The following is a 14,850-nucleotide window of genomic DNA, read 5'->3' as shown; positions in this document are numbered from 1 at the left end:
AAAAATGTTATCCTACAATGACTATTTCAACAGGGTAATTTCTTTGCAGGTGAACGTCCCTATTCGTGTCCACATTGTCCCAAAACTTTTATGCATTCTTCATCGCTTCAAAAGCACTTTCGAGCTCATACAGGTGAGTAACATATCTTACTGTGATGAACCATTCACGAGAATTTTTCTTTTTTTTTTACAGGTGAACGCCCCTATTCTTGTCCACACTGCCCGAAGGCGTTTGCGGATGCTACAACGCTGAAGTTTCATATTCCAATTCACACGGGTTGGTAAAAATGTTTCCATACAATGACTAATTCAATAGAGTATTCATTTCACAGGTGAACGCCCCTATTCGTGTCCACATTGTCTCAAAGCATTTACGCGCTCTGAATCGCTCCAGAAGCACATTCGAGCTCATACGGGTTGGTAAAAATGTTTTTCTGTAATAAACCATGCACCACTTTTTTTATCATCTGCAGGTGAACGTCCCTATTCTTGTCCGCACTGTCCCAAGGCGTTTGCGGATGCTGTAACGTTAAAGCGGCACATTCGAAATCATACGGGTAGGTAAGAATGCTGCTCTACGATGAGTAACTAAACAGGATAACTCCTTCGCAGGTGAACGTCCCTATTCGTGTCCACATTGTCCCAAAACATTCATGCATTCTTCAACGCTAAAAAGACATCTAAATACACACGGTGATGACACAAGCGGCCCGGGACAGGAATCCCAGGTTACCCTAAAGGAAGAGCTAACTGGATGCTGAAGAAGCAAATAGCTCTGATTGGGGTCTTGATTCTACACGTGGAACCAGATACATATTTCGCAGTAATCACGCATCACTAGATGATTGCGTGTGTTAGGTTACTCACCGCAAATATGTCAATGTGGACACAGTGGAGTAGAATTCGTGGTTTTTAACCCACTAACGATCAAGCTGTAAAAACTAATTTTGTTGACGAAAGCCATTGGTGTAATATTGATTATTGGCATTCAAGAAGCACCAATGTTCAAGAATTTTTTTTTCAATCTTCCATTTCCGGGGAACGACCAAAATTCTAATAATCAAAAAATCACTGGCCAAAACATGTATTTTTTCCCTGTAGGAAGATCAATCGGACATCCTTATCCTATACCACAATGTGTGTTCTTTCATCAGAGTACTATTATAGAAAAGCTTACATATTTTTCCATTTTATTGGGTTCTGTCATTTGTTAGTTTATGTTAGGTTATGCATTTTACACACATAGTTAACTAAAACCGAATTGCCAATTAAAGTTTTTGAAAAATAAATTTCAATTGATGGTGAGTTGTAACCAAGGATGCAAAATTTCGAAAGAACATGTTGAAATCGGAAAGCAATTTTTATCAGTGCAAAATATCTCCACCGGCATTCTTCACTTCTTTCTATCGCGGTGCCGCTGTGCCTATGACCGCTGGCTCACCATCTCGTTTGTTTTGATATAGTTTTCGTTCCATCAACAGAAATATCAGTTCATTCTCGATGTCAGTGAATGCTCAAGCCGAAAATATCACCTTTCATTACGTCCTGGTGAAATTTTCGTTGGTCATACACCCATAAACTCAGCACTCAAATGTGCCGTTGCCCATCGATGTGTGTGCAATAAGCGGCACAAAAATGGGACCGGGGCTAGAAACATACTAGGAAAACACACACGAACACGCGTTTAAACGTCTGACGCGGTGTCAGTGAGATGATATTTCCTTGTATGGAATTTTGTTCCCTTCCACTGTCAGCTGATCGAAGATGCGTATGAAAATTTCGGGCGTAAATTCTCAGTGAGACAGTGGAACGAATGAGTGTGGGGAATAATGCAAAAACCAAATGTTCCACGTGACGGAGTGTCGGTTGCATGGAATTAAGTTTGGTTCATTTGTCATGAACTGCAGGGGAATTGGTGCTTGATTTTGATGTTGTCTCAATATCTTGCGCTGTCAGTAAAGTGAGTGTGAGATTTTGCAACTCTGGTTGTAACTAATATACTAAGCTATCAGTTGGTCCAGAAACGTTACCATATATGTAGTGGCTTTCCAAAGACATAAAAATTATCAAAATTGCTGTTCAATATTTCAGCTGGTCGTTAATGAGTTAATGCACATAAAATAAAATTACAGCGAAAGTATGTAATGTCAAAGAAAGAAATTGTGCAGCGATTTGAGAGCTTTAATTTGGTAGACAGAAACAATCAAGTTTATCATGCATTTTTGAGAGAAAATAAAAAAAACCATGAAGAAACACTTACTTTTTTTACTTCTTAACACATTCGGCCGCTCACGAGTTTTCTCGTGTTTCGCGTTCCGTCTGTTACGGATGGATCATGAAACAACCCGTGTTTTCTACACTTGATGGTTAGATCCTTGGTTTGAATCTAACAAAGCCCACCGATGGCACCAATGGCTTGCCTTCGTCTCATCCACACCGAAGTAAACGATCTCATTTGTAGAATCCGAACAAATGAAGCGTTCAAGTTTGCCCCAAAACGTGCGGTCCTTAATGTGTTAAATGGTACCTGAATCCATTTGTTACGGACCCAGCTTAAATAGCAGGGCCGGCAATCTATCGATATATATAAAAATGGAGTGACAGTCTGTCTGATTCTTATAGACTCGGAAACTACTGAACCGATCGACATGAAAATTGGTATGTAGGGGTTTTTGGGGCCGGGGAAGGTTTTCGTGATATTTTGAGACCCCTCCCCCCTCTCTAAGGGGGGGGCTGCCATACAAATGAAACACAAATTTCTGCATTACTCGGAAATTAACCAAGCAAACGAAACCAAAGTTGGCATGTGAAAGTTTTAGGGTGCAATAAATGTTTCTATGATGGTTAGACAGTCCTTCCCCCACTCAAAGGGGGGGCTGCCATACAAATGAAACACAAATTTCTGCATTACTCGAGAATTAATCAAGCAAATGAAACCAAATTTGGCATGTGGAGGTTTTAGGATGCAATAAATGTTTCTATGGTGATAAGATACTCCTTCCCCCTCTCTTAAAGGGGGCTGCCGTACAAATGAAACACAAATTTTTGCATTACCCGAGAATTAATCAAGCAAATTAAACCAAATTAGGCATATGGAAACTTTAGGGTGCAATGAATGTTTCTATGGTGGTTAGATACCCCCACTCAAAGGGGGGGCTGCCATACAAATGAAACACAAATTTCTGCATTACTCGAGAATTAATCAAGCAAATGAAACCAAATTTGGCATGTGGAGGTTTTAGGATGCAATAAATGTTTCTATGGTGATAAGATACTCCTTCCCCCTCTCTTAAAGGGGGCTGCCGTACAAATGAAACACAAATTTTTGCATTACCCGAGAATTAATCAAGCAAATTAAACCAAATTAGGCATATGGAAACTTTAGGGTGCAATGAATGTTTCTATGGTGGTTAGACACCCCTCCCCCCTCTCTTAGGGGTGGCTGCCATACAAATAAAACACAAATTTCTGCATTACTCGAGAATTAATCAAGTAAATGGGCGGGACGAAGTTTGCCGGGTTAGCTAGTAAATAATAAAATATGGAAAATTGAAGCGCAAACATGCGCATAATAAATATGAAGCGCAACAGGCGCATTTACTTACCAAATGTAATCAGTGCCAGCAAAGGGAACTATTTGTGTCTCATCTCCATCTTTCCTTAGCTTCCAAAAGATAAGAGCGCCAGAGTTTTACGACTCAACCCAAGCAAGAGTTGTATAGATGAGACCTAAGGCGAGAACGCAGTGTGGGCCAACCGAGAGGTGATAAAATTGGTCTCGCTCTTTATCGCATGAGCGCGAAGGGCAGAGAAAGAATAGGAAGCTAAATGCATGTGTTTAAGCGATAAGCGGCGCATAATTTATGACGCACAAAATTAGAAGAAAGTGGCGTGGCGTGGTGTAGTGGAAGATGAGAAATAGGCATAGGAAAATTCCCACGATGGCAGATAGGAGTAGGACCGCACAAAACAAGTGGGTACAATTTTATGGCAGGCAGATAACCAGACGCGATCTCGGTTATCTGAAAGGGAAAGGGAGATCTTTTCTCTCCTTTACAGGTTTAGGCTGGGTAAGAATTTCGTGTATATATATTCGAGCAAAAAAAATTATTTATTTATCGACATCTTTCACACAAAGTCACACAGATTAGTTATAGACACTTAATGCTATTCTTTAAAACTACTCTATTAACGTCAAAATCAAAATAACTACACACGTCATTGAATAGTCTGCAGCATCTGTCGAGTGGGCTATTTTAGGCATAGTCAGTACGGTGTCCTCGAATTCATAAAAGGCGAATATTGCGAAGCTAGCGGGCTGGAGCGTGAAAACTGATGTCCTGTAGCAGACTACTGCAGTCAATATAATGACGAATATCGTTAAAAACAAATGGTCTCTGTAAAAAGTCTCGTCGACTTGATAGCGTTTGTAGTCTATTTGCACATCTCTGCAAATAGAGGCAAATTGTTAGGGCTTGACCATGGAAGTCGGCGTAGCACAAATCTTACAAATCTTATCAACGAACAATAAAAAAATATCCGAAAAAAAGCATATTTGCGTCTAAATTATCCACTTTTTAAATCATTCCCATCCTAAGTTGCGCATGACATAATTTCTAACAGCAACAAGTTTCAACATGCAACTAAAAGCACACAGCCATGCGCAACCGAAAAGGCAAACTGTCCCATCGCAAAGCAGAGAAACATGTATGTCGATGTTTTATATGCATTTCAGTGCGAAAAAAGCATACGCAACAATCATCATGTGACGGTAATCCCAGTCCATTACCGCTTACATTACGGTCTGCTGCATCGGTAATTTTTTTTTTTTTATCCAAAATATATATTTTTATTAAGGCTCATATGGCGTCAACCTGACGGGGCCGGGAGTTCAATATTTCGACAATGTTTGCCTTATAACTATGTTAGTAATATGTAACAGATTACTCGCGGTTGGCTCGAGGTTAGTATTACAAGTGTTTTCGTAATTGTGATGTTGCTGTCTTCAATGCTCTGTACCTGTGCCCGACACGGGATACTTCCTATTGGGATGCAGCTGACCATTAATCAGCAACGCCCCCCTAGTCTGTACCTCATATCTAACGTGGTGCGTCTTCTCGAGGAATCCAGGATAGAATGGTCACTAGCCGGCGCAAACATCAGCTCGTGTAGAGTTGTCATGATCGGTACAACCTTTGGCTCTTGTTGAATGATCAGTAGACTGCACTCTTTGGCCCGTGTATCTGTAAAGAGTGTGTGTATCTATTGCCGCGACAAAGTAAAAGTTTATAGATCGGATAGGAGGGATATGAAACAGGGACACAACGAAGGAAACATCATTAAACGTTGACATCGGCGTTTCTGAGGAACAGGTATAGATGAAGCAGAAGATCAGGATCACGGCTACCTAAGATATCCCGGACGGGGATATCCGATTGTCTGCCTTTTGCTCTCAGTGCTCTAGAGAGCTGAGAGCGAGCAGCATGGAACCGGATACTGCGAGCCCAATGCGATAGAGATGCGCGTTTAGGTTGTAGTGATTGGACATAAGCCGAGATATCACGCGAATGAAATCACGACCTACATTCAATCCCTTAAACCAAGCTTTCGTCGAAACCTTAGGGATAATCGTGTGTAACCAACGACCGAACTCATCTTCACTCCACATGCGCTGCCAACTAACGAGTGTGTCCTGACGAGGAATGTGAACAAAATCGTTATAAGCAATTTGCCTTTCAAAAAGTGTGCCTTCTGAAGCGCCCACCTTAGCTAGCGAGTCCGCTTTCTCATTCCCCGGAATCGAGCAATGAGAGGGAACCCATGCTAAGGTAATCTTGGATAATCGGTAATTGATACTATTAATAACCCAACAATGGAAACCTCAAATCAACAGTTCCTCTGTATATGGTACAAACTGTGAAAATTCGAACAATAGGAATATTCTCACGCCGAATATAGGCGACATGTGTATCGATAGAATGGGAATACTCTTACGCCTAAATGGCTACTGTGTAATAGATAAAAATGTGTATCGATAAGATAGGAATAGGCCTTGTTCTCACTGCAGCGGGGCGTGTGACGCTTACGGTTAATCGTGTGTCTTCTTACCGATGTGTTCACACAAAGCTGACGTGTCGTGAGTGTGGTTTTGACGTGTGGCTGCTGTGCAAACGAAAGCACTTCACGCCGGCGATATTTGTACTTTTGCGCTTCTCTCTAGCATATGTTTGTTTGTGGTAGTGACATATTTTTTTGTTTTTTTTATTTATTAGGTTTTTCACCCTCCGACTTTTTAGCCGGATGTTGGAATATTGAAAAATAAACCAATTTTCATTATTTCATTCAAAAACACACATTGACAATTTTCATAGAACACGCCGAAGACACGCCGCTGGCGCGGTGCAATTAAGTGAATTAAAATATCGTGCCGAGAAGTGAACACGTCCCGCTCACGCCACGTTGACGCCCCGCTGCAGTGAGAACATGGCCATACTCTTACGCCAAAAATGGCTACTGTATAATATACAACAAAATTATCGTTAGATAAAAATGTACACGAATAAATTCGGCTCTGTTACAGCTGAATTGCTAAATGAGCCTAATAAAATAAACAAATGGGATAAAAAAAATAAAAAAAAGGTTCCACGTGCAACGACATGCAAAGCACAACACAGCCATGCGCAACCGAAAAGGCAAGCTGTCCCATCGCTTTGAGTTATTTTCTTTGGAAAACTTTTTTATGTGATCCTTATCTACCGCACAAAAAAATTCAAATTATACACCGAACACGGTTTTTTAGAGTTCTGTACGATTTTTCTTATGAGATTTTTTTTGTGCGGTCCTCCTCACATAAAAAGGTTTGCCTATATTGGCATACCCTTAACACTAGGTTTACGGGACGCGTCATTTTGACGCATTTCGAATTTTATAAGGAAAATTACAGAAATTGGGCTTTATTCCCGTTTCCACTTCACGGTGAAAACGAAATTAACGGCACGCCATTGAACTATGTTTTACGAGGTAGTGAAGCGTCAAAGATAATAATAGGTTTTCAGGCAGAATGAACACCTTTCAAATAGAAATTATGAATGAAAATTAACTTCTCCGTATCAAATTCGTGTTCAATGCCAATGGAAAACTTTGTTTTCTTCATGTGGTAAAATAAAATATTGCAAAAATTATATCTGAAGATATTTGTTTTTATAATGATAAGTTTCAGTGGAAAACTAATTTCGTATCCAGATGTCGACACCGTACCGTTATAATCGCGGATACACTTCATTTCGCTTTCATCGTGAAGTAGAAACGGGAATAAAGCCCATTGTCTGCAGTTTTATTTAATTTCCTCAAACAGATTCCGTACGGTACAGAGTACAGATTTTCGTCAAAAAGGTCATATTGGTACAGATTTTTTCCGCCTGTGAAATTTCTCACATTTGAACAAAGCAACATTAAGGTACATAGCGACTTTTACGCCGCAGTATCACTTGGAGTTGCTGAGATCATAAGAGCATTTACAATGCAATATTCGATCACTTTCTCATAAGGACGAAATTCGTCCGTCAGAGGCGTTTCAGGGTTCTACGATGGGAATATACAAGAGAATGAATTCCGTACCCTAAAGGTAAAATTACCTCGAAAGGAAGTCACAGTTTTAGAAACTATGCCTCACTCCTCGGCAATTTTTTTCTGAATGTAATCAAAACAAAAATAAGTTTCTAAATCGGCTCAGCAACGATGCCATGAACGTTATTTTGAGATCAAAAAAATTGATTAAACATAGTGGCTATGTATAGGCATCATCAAACACACGAACGATTTGCAAATGTGAATGTAGTGTTTGTAGTAAATGAATCAGTTTTTTTTTTCAATCTAATAAAATATTTTCTTCTTACAGCCAATATTTTCGATGGTACAGATTCTTAGACGAAAAAGGACAAATGCGAGCCCGATGCGATAAGATGCGCATTTCGGTTGTATTGATTGGACATAAACCGAAACATAACGCCAATGCAATCACGACCTGTATTCAATCCCTTGAACCATGCACACGTCGAGACCCTACGGATAATCGCGTGTAACCAGCGACCGAACTAATCTCCACTCCACATGCTCCACTCCTCGGAATTGAGCAATGGGAGGGAAGCGATGCTAAGGTGATTTTGAATAATTTTTCAACCAAAACAATCAGTAATTGCATTATTCTTGTTAGGAAATAAGATGAGTGTCCCTCAACTTTCATTGAACGGATAGCCTCTATTAAGCTGAGACTGTCTGAAAAAATGTAATAATGGTCGATGGGAAATTTTTCAACGATCCCTAGAGCACAGCTTATCGCACCACCCACTGTTGACTAAATTAGATCCTGTTTATTTGTCTGAAAAATATATTGCTTCGATTCCCTAAACGAATACCGTTTTGTCTCAAATTCCGAATACGAACAGCTTTGATGACCATCAAACAATGCCTCATTACTTAAAATGGTACTTTTTGGCGAAATTAATTTGATTTTTGGATACAATAGAGACTTCTACATTTGACTACAATAAAATTGATTTACAAATACATATTTATGGTGAAAAACTAAAAATATGTTTGTTCACATTTGTCTCAAATTCCGAACAGCGAAAATGCATTTTTTTTTTATTCACAACTTTTGAACATTGATCAATATATCAAATTATATCGCTATATTTTTTATATTTTTGACGTAGGATTACGTCTATCGGGAACATATTGGGGTACAAATTGGAAATCGAAAATTGTCCAATTTCAAACGCTTATTGCTCAATAATTTCATGATGGATTGATGAAATTTTTGCGTCAATCGATGTGGGCACTCCATAACAATTTTTTATATTGAGTAAAATAATATATGTCATGAAACTAACTATCGAGCAATTGAAAAATCTCAACCCCTATCCTGACGGAAATATCCACTTCTAATTGGTCGAAATTGCGACACATGCGGTGGTTCCCTAACAGAGACATATAAACCAAGCTGCCTGGGAGAAATCGACATTGCAAATACATGAAAGTAGGGAGAATTTTTGTTCCTACCGAAGTGTGTTCCCTAACAGAAACATCACAACTAAGCTGCCTGGGGGAAATCGACATTGCAAATACATGATAGCAAGGGGAGCTTTTGTTCCCACCGAAATGCGTTCCCTAACAAAGACATCAAAACGCACCTTTGTTTTGGGGAAATCTTCATTGCAAATATATGCAAGTCGAGGGGCATTTTTATATTGTACTAGCTAACCCGGCAAACTTCGTCCCGCCCATTTACTTGATTAATTCTCGAGTAATGCAGAAATGTGTGTTTTATTTGTATGGCAGTCACCCCTAAGAGAGGGGGGAGGGGTATCTAACCACCATAGAAACATTCATTGCACCCTAAAGTTTCCATATGCCTAATTTGGTTTAATTTGCTTGATTAATTCTCGGGTAATGCAAAAATTTGTGTTTCATTTGTATGGCAGCCCCCTCTAAGAGAGGGGGAAGGAGTATCTTATCACCATAGAAACATTTATTGCATCCTAAAACCTCCACATGCCAAATTTGGTTTCATTTGCTTGATTAATTCTCGAGTAATGCAGAAATTTGTGTTTCATTTGTATGGCAGCCCCCCCTTTGAGTGGGGGAAGGACTGTCTAACCATCATAGAAACATTTATTGCACCCTAAAACTTTCACATGCCAACTTTGGTTTCGTTTGATTGATTAATTTCTGAGTAATGCAAAAAATTGTGTTTCATTTGTATGGCAGCCCCCTCTAAGAGAGGGGGAAGGAGTATCTTATCACCATAGAAACATTTATTGCATCCTAAAACCTCCACATGCCAAATTTGGTTTCATTTGCTTGATTAATTCTCGAGTAATGCAGAAATTTGTGTTTCATTTGTATGGCAGCCCCCCCTTTGAGTGGGGGAAGGACTGTCTAACCATCATAGAAACATTTATTGCACCCTAAAACTTTCACATGCCAACTTTGGTTTCGTTTGCTTGGTTAATTTCCGAGTAATGCAGAAATTTGTGTTTCATTTGTATGGCAGCCCCCCCTTAGAGAGGGGGGAGGGGTCTCAAAATATCACGAAAACCTTCCCCGGCCCCAAAAACCCCTACATACCAATTTTCATGTCGATCGGTTCAGTAGTTTCCGAGTCTATAAGAATCAGACAGACAGACAGACATCACTCCATTTATATATATATATATATATATATATATATATATATATATATATATATATATATATATATATATATATATATATATATATATATATATATATATATATATATATATATATATATATATATAGATATTGTTTATATCGTTCGGTTTAAACTGTCTGTTTTATTGTGTTCATTTTCACCCAAGGGAAGTACATGCGGCGAAAAAAAATTGAAAAGTGAAGAAATATTTGAAAACGTGATTTCCCATATGCTCTACATATAGTGTTAGGTTTTATCTTATTTCACTTCAGCATCTTCTATCTGATACGCACCACCCAACGACTGCTTACCATACTTCTGTCATCATCACTCGGTAAACACTGATGGAGTGAACAAACAATACCCGACAACTAAACAAAATTGCCCTTTTCAGGGCCATCAAATCTTTATCAAAGAGTTTAACGATGTAACTCTTTAAACATATCCAAAATCAACAGATAGCCTAACGGAATCCTACGTCAACTATGCGGTCGTGTCTCGGACACAACCCTCCTGTGACTTTTTCTTGAAAGTTCAGGTTTTTTAACAAAACATTTGTTTGCAGTATCTTATTGGACAGAAGATAGGAACATTGGTGTGTTACAGTGGCCGAGTGGTTAGCGTAAAACCTAAAATGCCGGGGGTTCGGGTTCGATTCCCCTTCTGGTCGGTGGAATATTTCGTCAAGGATATTTCCTCTGCACTGTCGTCACTTTCTAGAAACTTGCCACTTCAGAATGCCTCTAAGGTGTGTTATTTGGCATAGAACTCTCAACTAAGTACTACTAAAAATTACGCAAGTAATACTACGTTGAGACGGCGAAGTTCCACTAGGAACATTAGTGCCATATAAGAAGAAGAAGATAGGAACATGGGAAATCAAATTTTCTGAGTCTAACTTTTTTTTAAATAGTTTGGCTGATTGAATTTAATTGCTTTGAAAAACCATAACTCCAAAACGATAAAAATCCCATCTCTGATTTCTGGATAACTGATGTAAAAAAATGTAAATTTAAAAACTTTTACGTTATAAATAATTGAATAATAAAAACCCTGACATTCTTTGGGTTTTATCATTTTAACATCATTTACAGATATCGATACAGCCTACAATTTATAATACTAAGCAATTGCAAACACTGTTACAACAATTGCAATTGCAAACACTGTCACAACCAATGATAAAATGTTTGCTTTAGTAAATTCCGTAAAAAAACAAGCATCGTGAATTTCTCAGTTTTTTGTAGATGTTTTATCTATTTTGTTTGCTGTTTTAATGTTAAGTGCTAGAGAAGAATCTACTATACATGGATGAACAAATGAGAACAGAGATCTTCATTAAAATTAGCATTTAAGTAGTGTTCGAAAGTTTCGACGCATGATTCAAATTCCGAACAGACGATGTTTGAACATACTATTTTTAGATAAATACAGAAATAGTTGCAAATTGGGGGACAAGGACAATCCATTCCTGGAGCAACAGTATAAAAAGGCCATTTGTTAACGAATGTTTGTAAGCTCTTTTTTTTTGCAAAACGTAGGTCGCAGGCACAAACCAACTAGAGTAAAAATGATTTTCTTAGTCAGGTTTTGCGTGAAATGACGTATGAAGTCGTCAGCGGTTTCCAAAAACTTCGGACCTGGACATCGTCTTATAGAGGGCACATCGGTCGAGGCCTCAACCCCCACCCTCTTAAATTGTCACCTGGTATATGTAGACAGCCCCTTTTGTGGACCTTAACTTCCAAAGATACGAGGAACATATCATTCGCTTTTTTGCTGTTCGGAATTTGAGACTGACATATTTTTAGTTTTTCATCATGAATGTTTATTTGTAAATCAATTTTATTGTATTCAAATGAAAAAAAAGTCTCGGTTGTATCTGAAAATCAAATTAATTTCGCGAAAGAGTACCATTTTGAGTAACGAGACACTGTTTAATGGTCAACAAAGCCTAAGTGTTCGGAATTTGTGACAAAACGGTACACGGTAAAAGTTTTTAAATTTACATTTAAAAATGAAGTGTTCGGAATATGAGACAAAACGGTATATACAACTAAAAATTTGACGTTGAGGCGATGAAAAGACTCGGTAAAAATCAACGAATTTGAAAAAAAATCAACATAAAAACGTTATGGACTCACCCCAATACCACAAACTTCGCAGCGCGACGTGCCGAACTCAGTGTCTGATGATAAAATACCCGTTCATTCGGGCTCAATCCAGCAGACCAATGCATGCAGGGATGTGAATCTGGTGGTGCTGGCAGTTCCTTCAAGTAGCATCCCTCACACCCGATATTCGGAATGTGATCCTCGTTCCGCTCTCGTTTGATGGAGCTGCAGGATTTCCACATGTTTCTTTCAAAATGAAAACGTTTTCTTTTTTTTCGAAAATTGTTATATTTTATTCGGAGATGAACCGACAAACAGTAGCGCGAAATTCTACTGTAAAAATTTCCAACTGTTTGATCGATTTCATCACCTCCTGTCAGTTTCAATCCTGCACATGTGTACTTCGATGAGTTCACTCGTGAACACTTTCGTTCTGGCTGTTGTCCTCGCTCGATTTCAGCTGTTTCGTCTTGGGCGATTCGGTGTCCTTGGTTTGCTTTGGATCCTTCTGGCCTTTACGCCGTTTGTTCTGGTTTTGAACACTTTTGAGCATTTTATTGTCACTAACCCTGTAACGAAATGTATGATTATCAATTGTAGTTTTATTTTTGCGTTGCAATAACAACTTACATTAGTGTAGCTCGTGTCCCAGGACCCCAGTGTGCGGCGGGATTCTCAGGGAATCTACTAAGCGATTCCTTCCTACTGGGTGGGTTAGCGCTGGGATGAATATCCTCCAGATTATATTCCTTGCTGGATTCCTTGGAGAAAATTGCAGTGATTGGAGTTCCTTCAATCAAGCGCTCTTTCTTGATGGGACGCAGCTTGGACCAACATCGTAGAATATCCCAAAGAACTGAAACCGGCGCGTCCGTTTTAATGGATGTTTTACACGCGTGGGAATATGAAACACGATACCCAGCATGCAGCAAAGCCGATCGAAACTTCATCATAGGAATGACCTCAAGTTTAAGCGTGCCGCAGAGGCGATCCAGCGTGTAGTATAAGGGAACATCCCGTAGTTCCTCTCGTATCACGGAAAGTGTACCGTAGATTCTCCTGATTGTGCCCAATTTCTTGAATTGATCCATCTCCACCGTTATTAGCAATTCCTTCAGGAAGTCTTCGTCATACAACGCATCAGACCAGATGGGCCCACCCATATGGTGCTGATGATGGCAATGTTCACAACGACTAGAAACGAACGGTCCCGTAGGAGTAGCGAATTTGATTTGATTCGGATTCGCTTCGCTCGGATTAGGCTTTAGAACACCTAACGGCTGGAGCGTGAAAGATTCACAGCCGGTACATTGATAAACCATCGACTGCTTGCTACTGCTTTTCTTACAGGCGTATTGGCCTGTAAATATCCTCACGAAAACACGAATATAAAAATCAGCCGAAATGCTGAGCAGTGGAACCATGTAGCGTCCGTATCGAGTTGCCGTAGATTCAATACATCTCAGCAGAATACGTAGCGCCATCTCGTGACAAGCTTTTGTCTTCAGCGGAACCGATCCATACTTCACATAACATGCTTCCGGAGAATTCCCCGCTAGCACGGCCATATCCGTGGCAGTGACCAAAAGCAGACCACCATCGTCTATTGATTGGACTGCTCCGTCCAGAAATCGTGTTGGATGACCATAGGGATCGAGATCTATAGCCGTGAAGCGTTTGTCCGGATGTGTTGAGGTGTACATGAGCGTCCTGGAGAATAATTGTTAAACAGTGTTGTAACTTAAAGACTAATACCAAAAATTTACATCGCATCATTGAAGCTCGGAGTGATCAAATGTTCCAATTTATTATGCTTCACATTCTTCTCGATCGATGCCACAGCTGATTTGGACAGATCATTCGCTATGATTTCCTTTACGCCTGGAATTTCATTCGCGTATCGTATGCTGCGTAATCCCGTTGCCGATAGCGCTTCGAGAATCCTCAATCCTTGCTGATAAAAATGTAGAATACGACTAGCCAACTATAGTGAGATATTTATGTGAACCTACCTCGCATTTCTGGCCAGCTACTAGCTCAGGTTCCGTCAACGGTGGTTCCCCTTCCTTCCATTTCTTACGTTGTGCATCCAACTTTTCACGTTGAACGATTCGGGAAAACGTAGACAGAACACATATGCTCAAGTCACGATTGAACTCTTGCACCGGATTGTAGAAGACGTGCTCTTCAACTAGAATTTCTGCGCTTCCTTCGTGAATGGTTTTGAAGCTTTCCTCTTCAGCGTTAGCCTTCATGATTCTGTTTTGGATATAAAAAGCGCGTCAACCGATCGCCACTTTCGCTATTCCACCTGTTTAACAAATGCTCACATGTAAACAATACCATGCGTGTTGTTTCTTCTGACAGTCCAAGTGGAGATGGAGACTGCATAAAAATCTGCTTCATACAGTGACTCAAACTCGAATTCGTAGCCCCTATGCAGATCCTTTTTCACTGCTTTCGAAAGCCAAAACAAGTTTTCGAAACATTCTACAGTAAATTGCCCGGGGTATGCGAAGC

At 39.6% G+C, this 14,850-nt stretch overlaps 3 protein-coding genes across 4 annotated transcripts in view; 1 reads left to right on the top strand and 2 right to left on the bottom strand.

The window, feature by feature from the left end:
- LOC129774365 (zinc finger protein 501-like) overlaps positions 1 to 2,255 on the top strand; it is a 3,489-nt gene extending 1,234 nt beyond the window's left edge. The window contains exons 6-10 of the mRNA XM_055778097.1: positions 50 to 133; positions 194 to 277; positions 333 to 416; positions 474 to 557; positions 613 to 2,255. Of these exons, the coding sequence (XP_055634072.1) occupies positions 50 to 133; positions 194 to 277; positions 333 to 416; positions 474 to 557; positions 613 to 761 (485 nt within the window). The 3' untranslated portion in view covers positions 762 to 2,255. The remainder of the gene's footprint in view (positions 1 to 49; positions 134 to 193; positions 278 to 332; positions 417 to 473; positions 558 to 612) is intronic.
- Positions 1 to 12,719, bottom strand: part of LOC129774374 (cilia- and flagella-associated protein 276) — a 22,783-nt gene extending 10,064 nt beyond the window's left edge. Inside the window, exon 1 of the mRNA XM_055778108.1 lies at positions 12,361 to 12,719. Coding sequence (XP_055634083.1) covers positions 12,361 to 12,572 — 212 coding nt within the window. The 5' untranslated portion in view covers positions 12,573 to 12,719. The remainder of the gene's footprint in view (positions 1 to 12,360) is intronic.
- On the bottom strand, positions 12,621 to 14,850 carry LOC129774363 (tRNA (guanine(26)-N(2))-dimethyltransferase). Of its 2 annotated transcripts, XM_055778094.1 has the most exons (5): positions 14,661 to 14,850; positions 14,343 to 14,589; positions 14,097 to 14,284; positions 12,961 to 14,040; positions 12,621 to 12,899 (listed from the first exon to the last, which is right to left on the bottom strand). In XM_055778094.1, the coding sequence occupies exons 2-5, from the start codon at positions 14,583 to 14,585 to the stop codon at positions 12,743 to 12,745; spliced, it is 1,668 nt and encodes a 555-aa protein (XP_055634069.1). In that variant the 5' UTR covers positions 14,586 to 14,589; positions 14,661 to 14,850; the 3' UTR covers positions 12,621 to 12,742. The 2 variants fall into 2 exon arrangements, with proteins under 2 accessions (XP_055634069.1, XP_055634068.1); XM_055778093.1 differs by having other exon boundaries at positions 14,343 to 14,667.

This window comes from Toxorhynchites rutilus, chromosome 3, assembly GCF_029784135.1.
Source record: "Toxorhynchites rutilus septentrionalis strain SRP chromosome 3, ASM2978413v1, whole genome shotgun sequence".
NCBI lineage: Eukaryota > Metazoa > Arthropoda > Insecta > Diptera > Culicidae > Toxorhynchites > Toxorhynchites rutilus.
The sequence above is the reverse complement of the archived record's forward strand: the minus strand, read 5'-3'. Positions and strand labels throughout refer to the sequence as shown.

Excerpts from the sequence above, each read along its gene's own strand:
- LOC129774363 (XM_055778094.1), bottom strand. The coding sequence starts at position 14,585 with ATGAAGGCTAACGCTGAAGAGGAAAGCTTCAAAACCATTCACGAAGGA. Across the intron at positions 14,285-14,342 it reads TAGCTGGCCAGAAATGCGAG|CAAGGATTGAGGATTCTCGA; the intron begins GTAGGTTCACAT and ends CATTTTTATCAG. Across the intron at positions 12,900-12,960 it reads GGGACACGAGCTACACTAAT|GGTTAGTGACAATAAAATGC; the intron begins GTAAGTTGTTAT and ends ATTTCGTTACAG.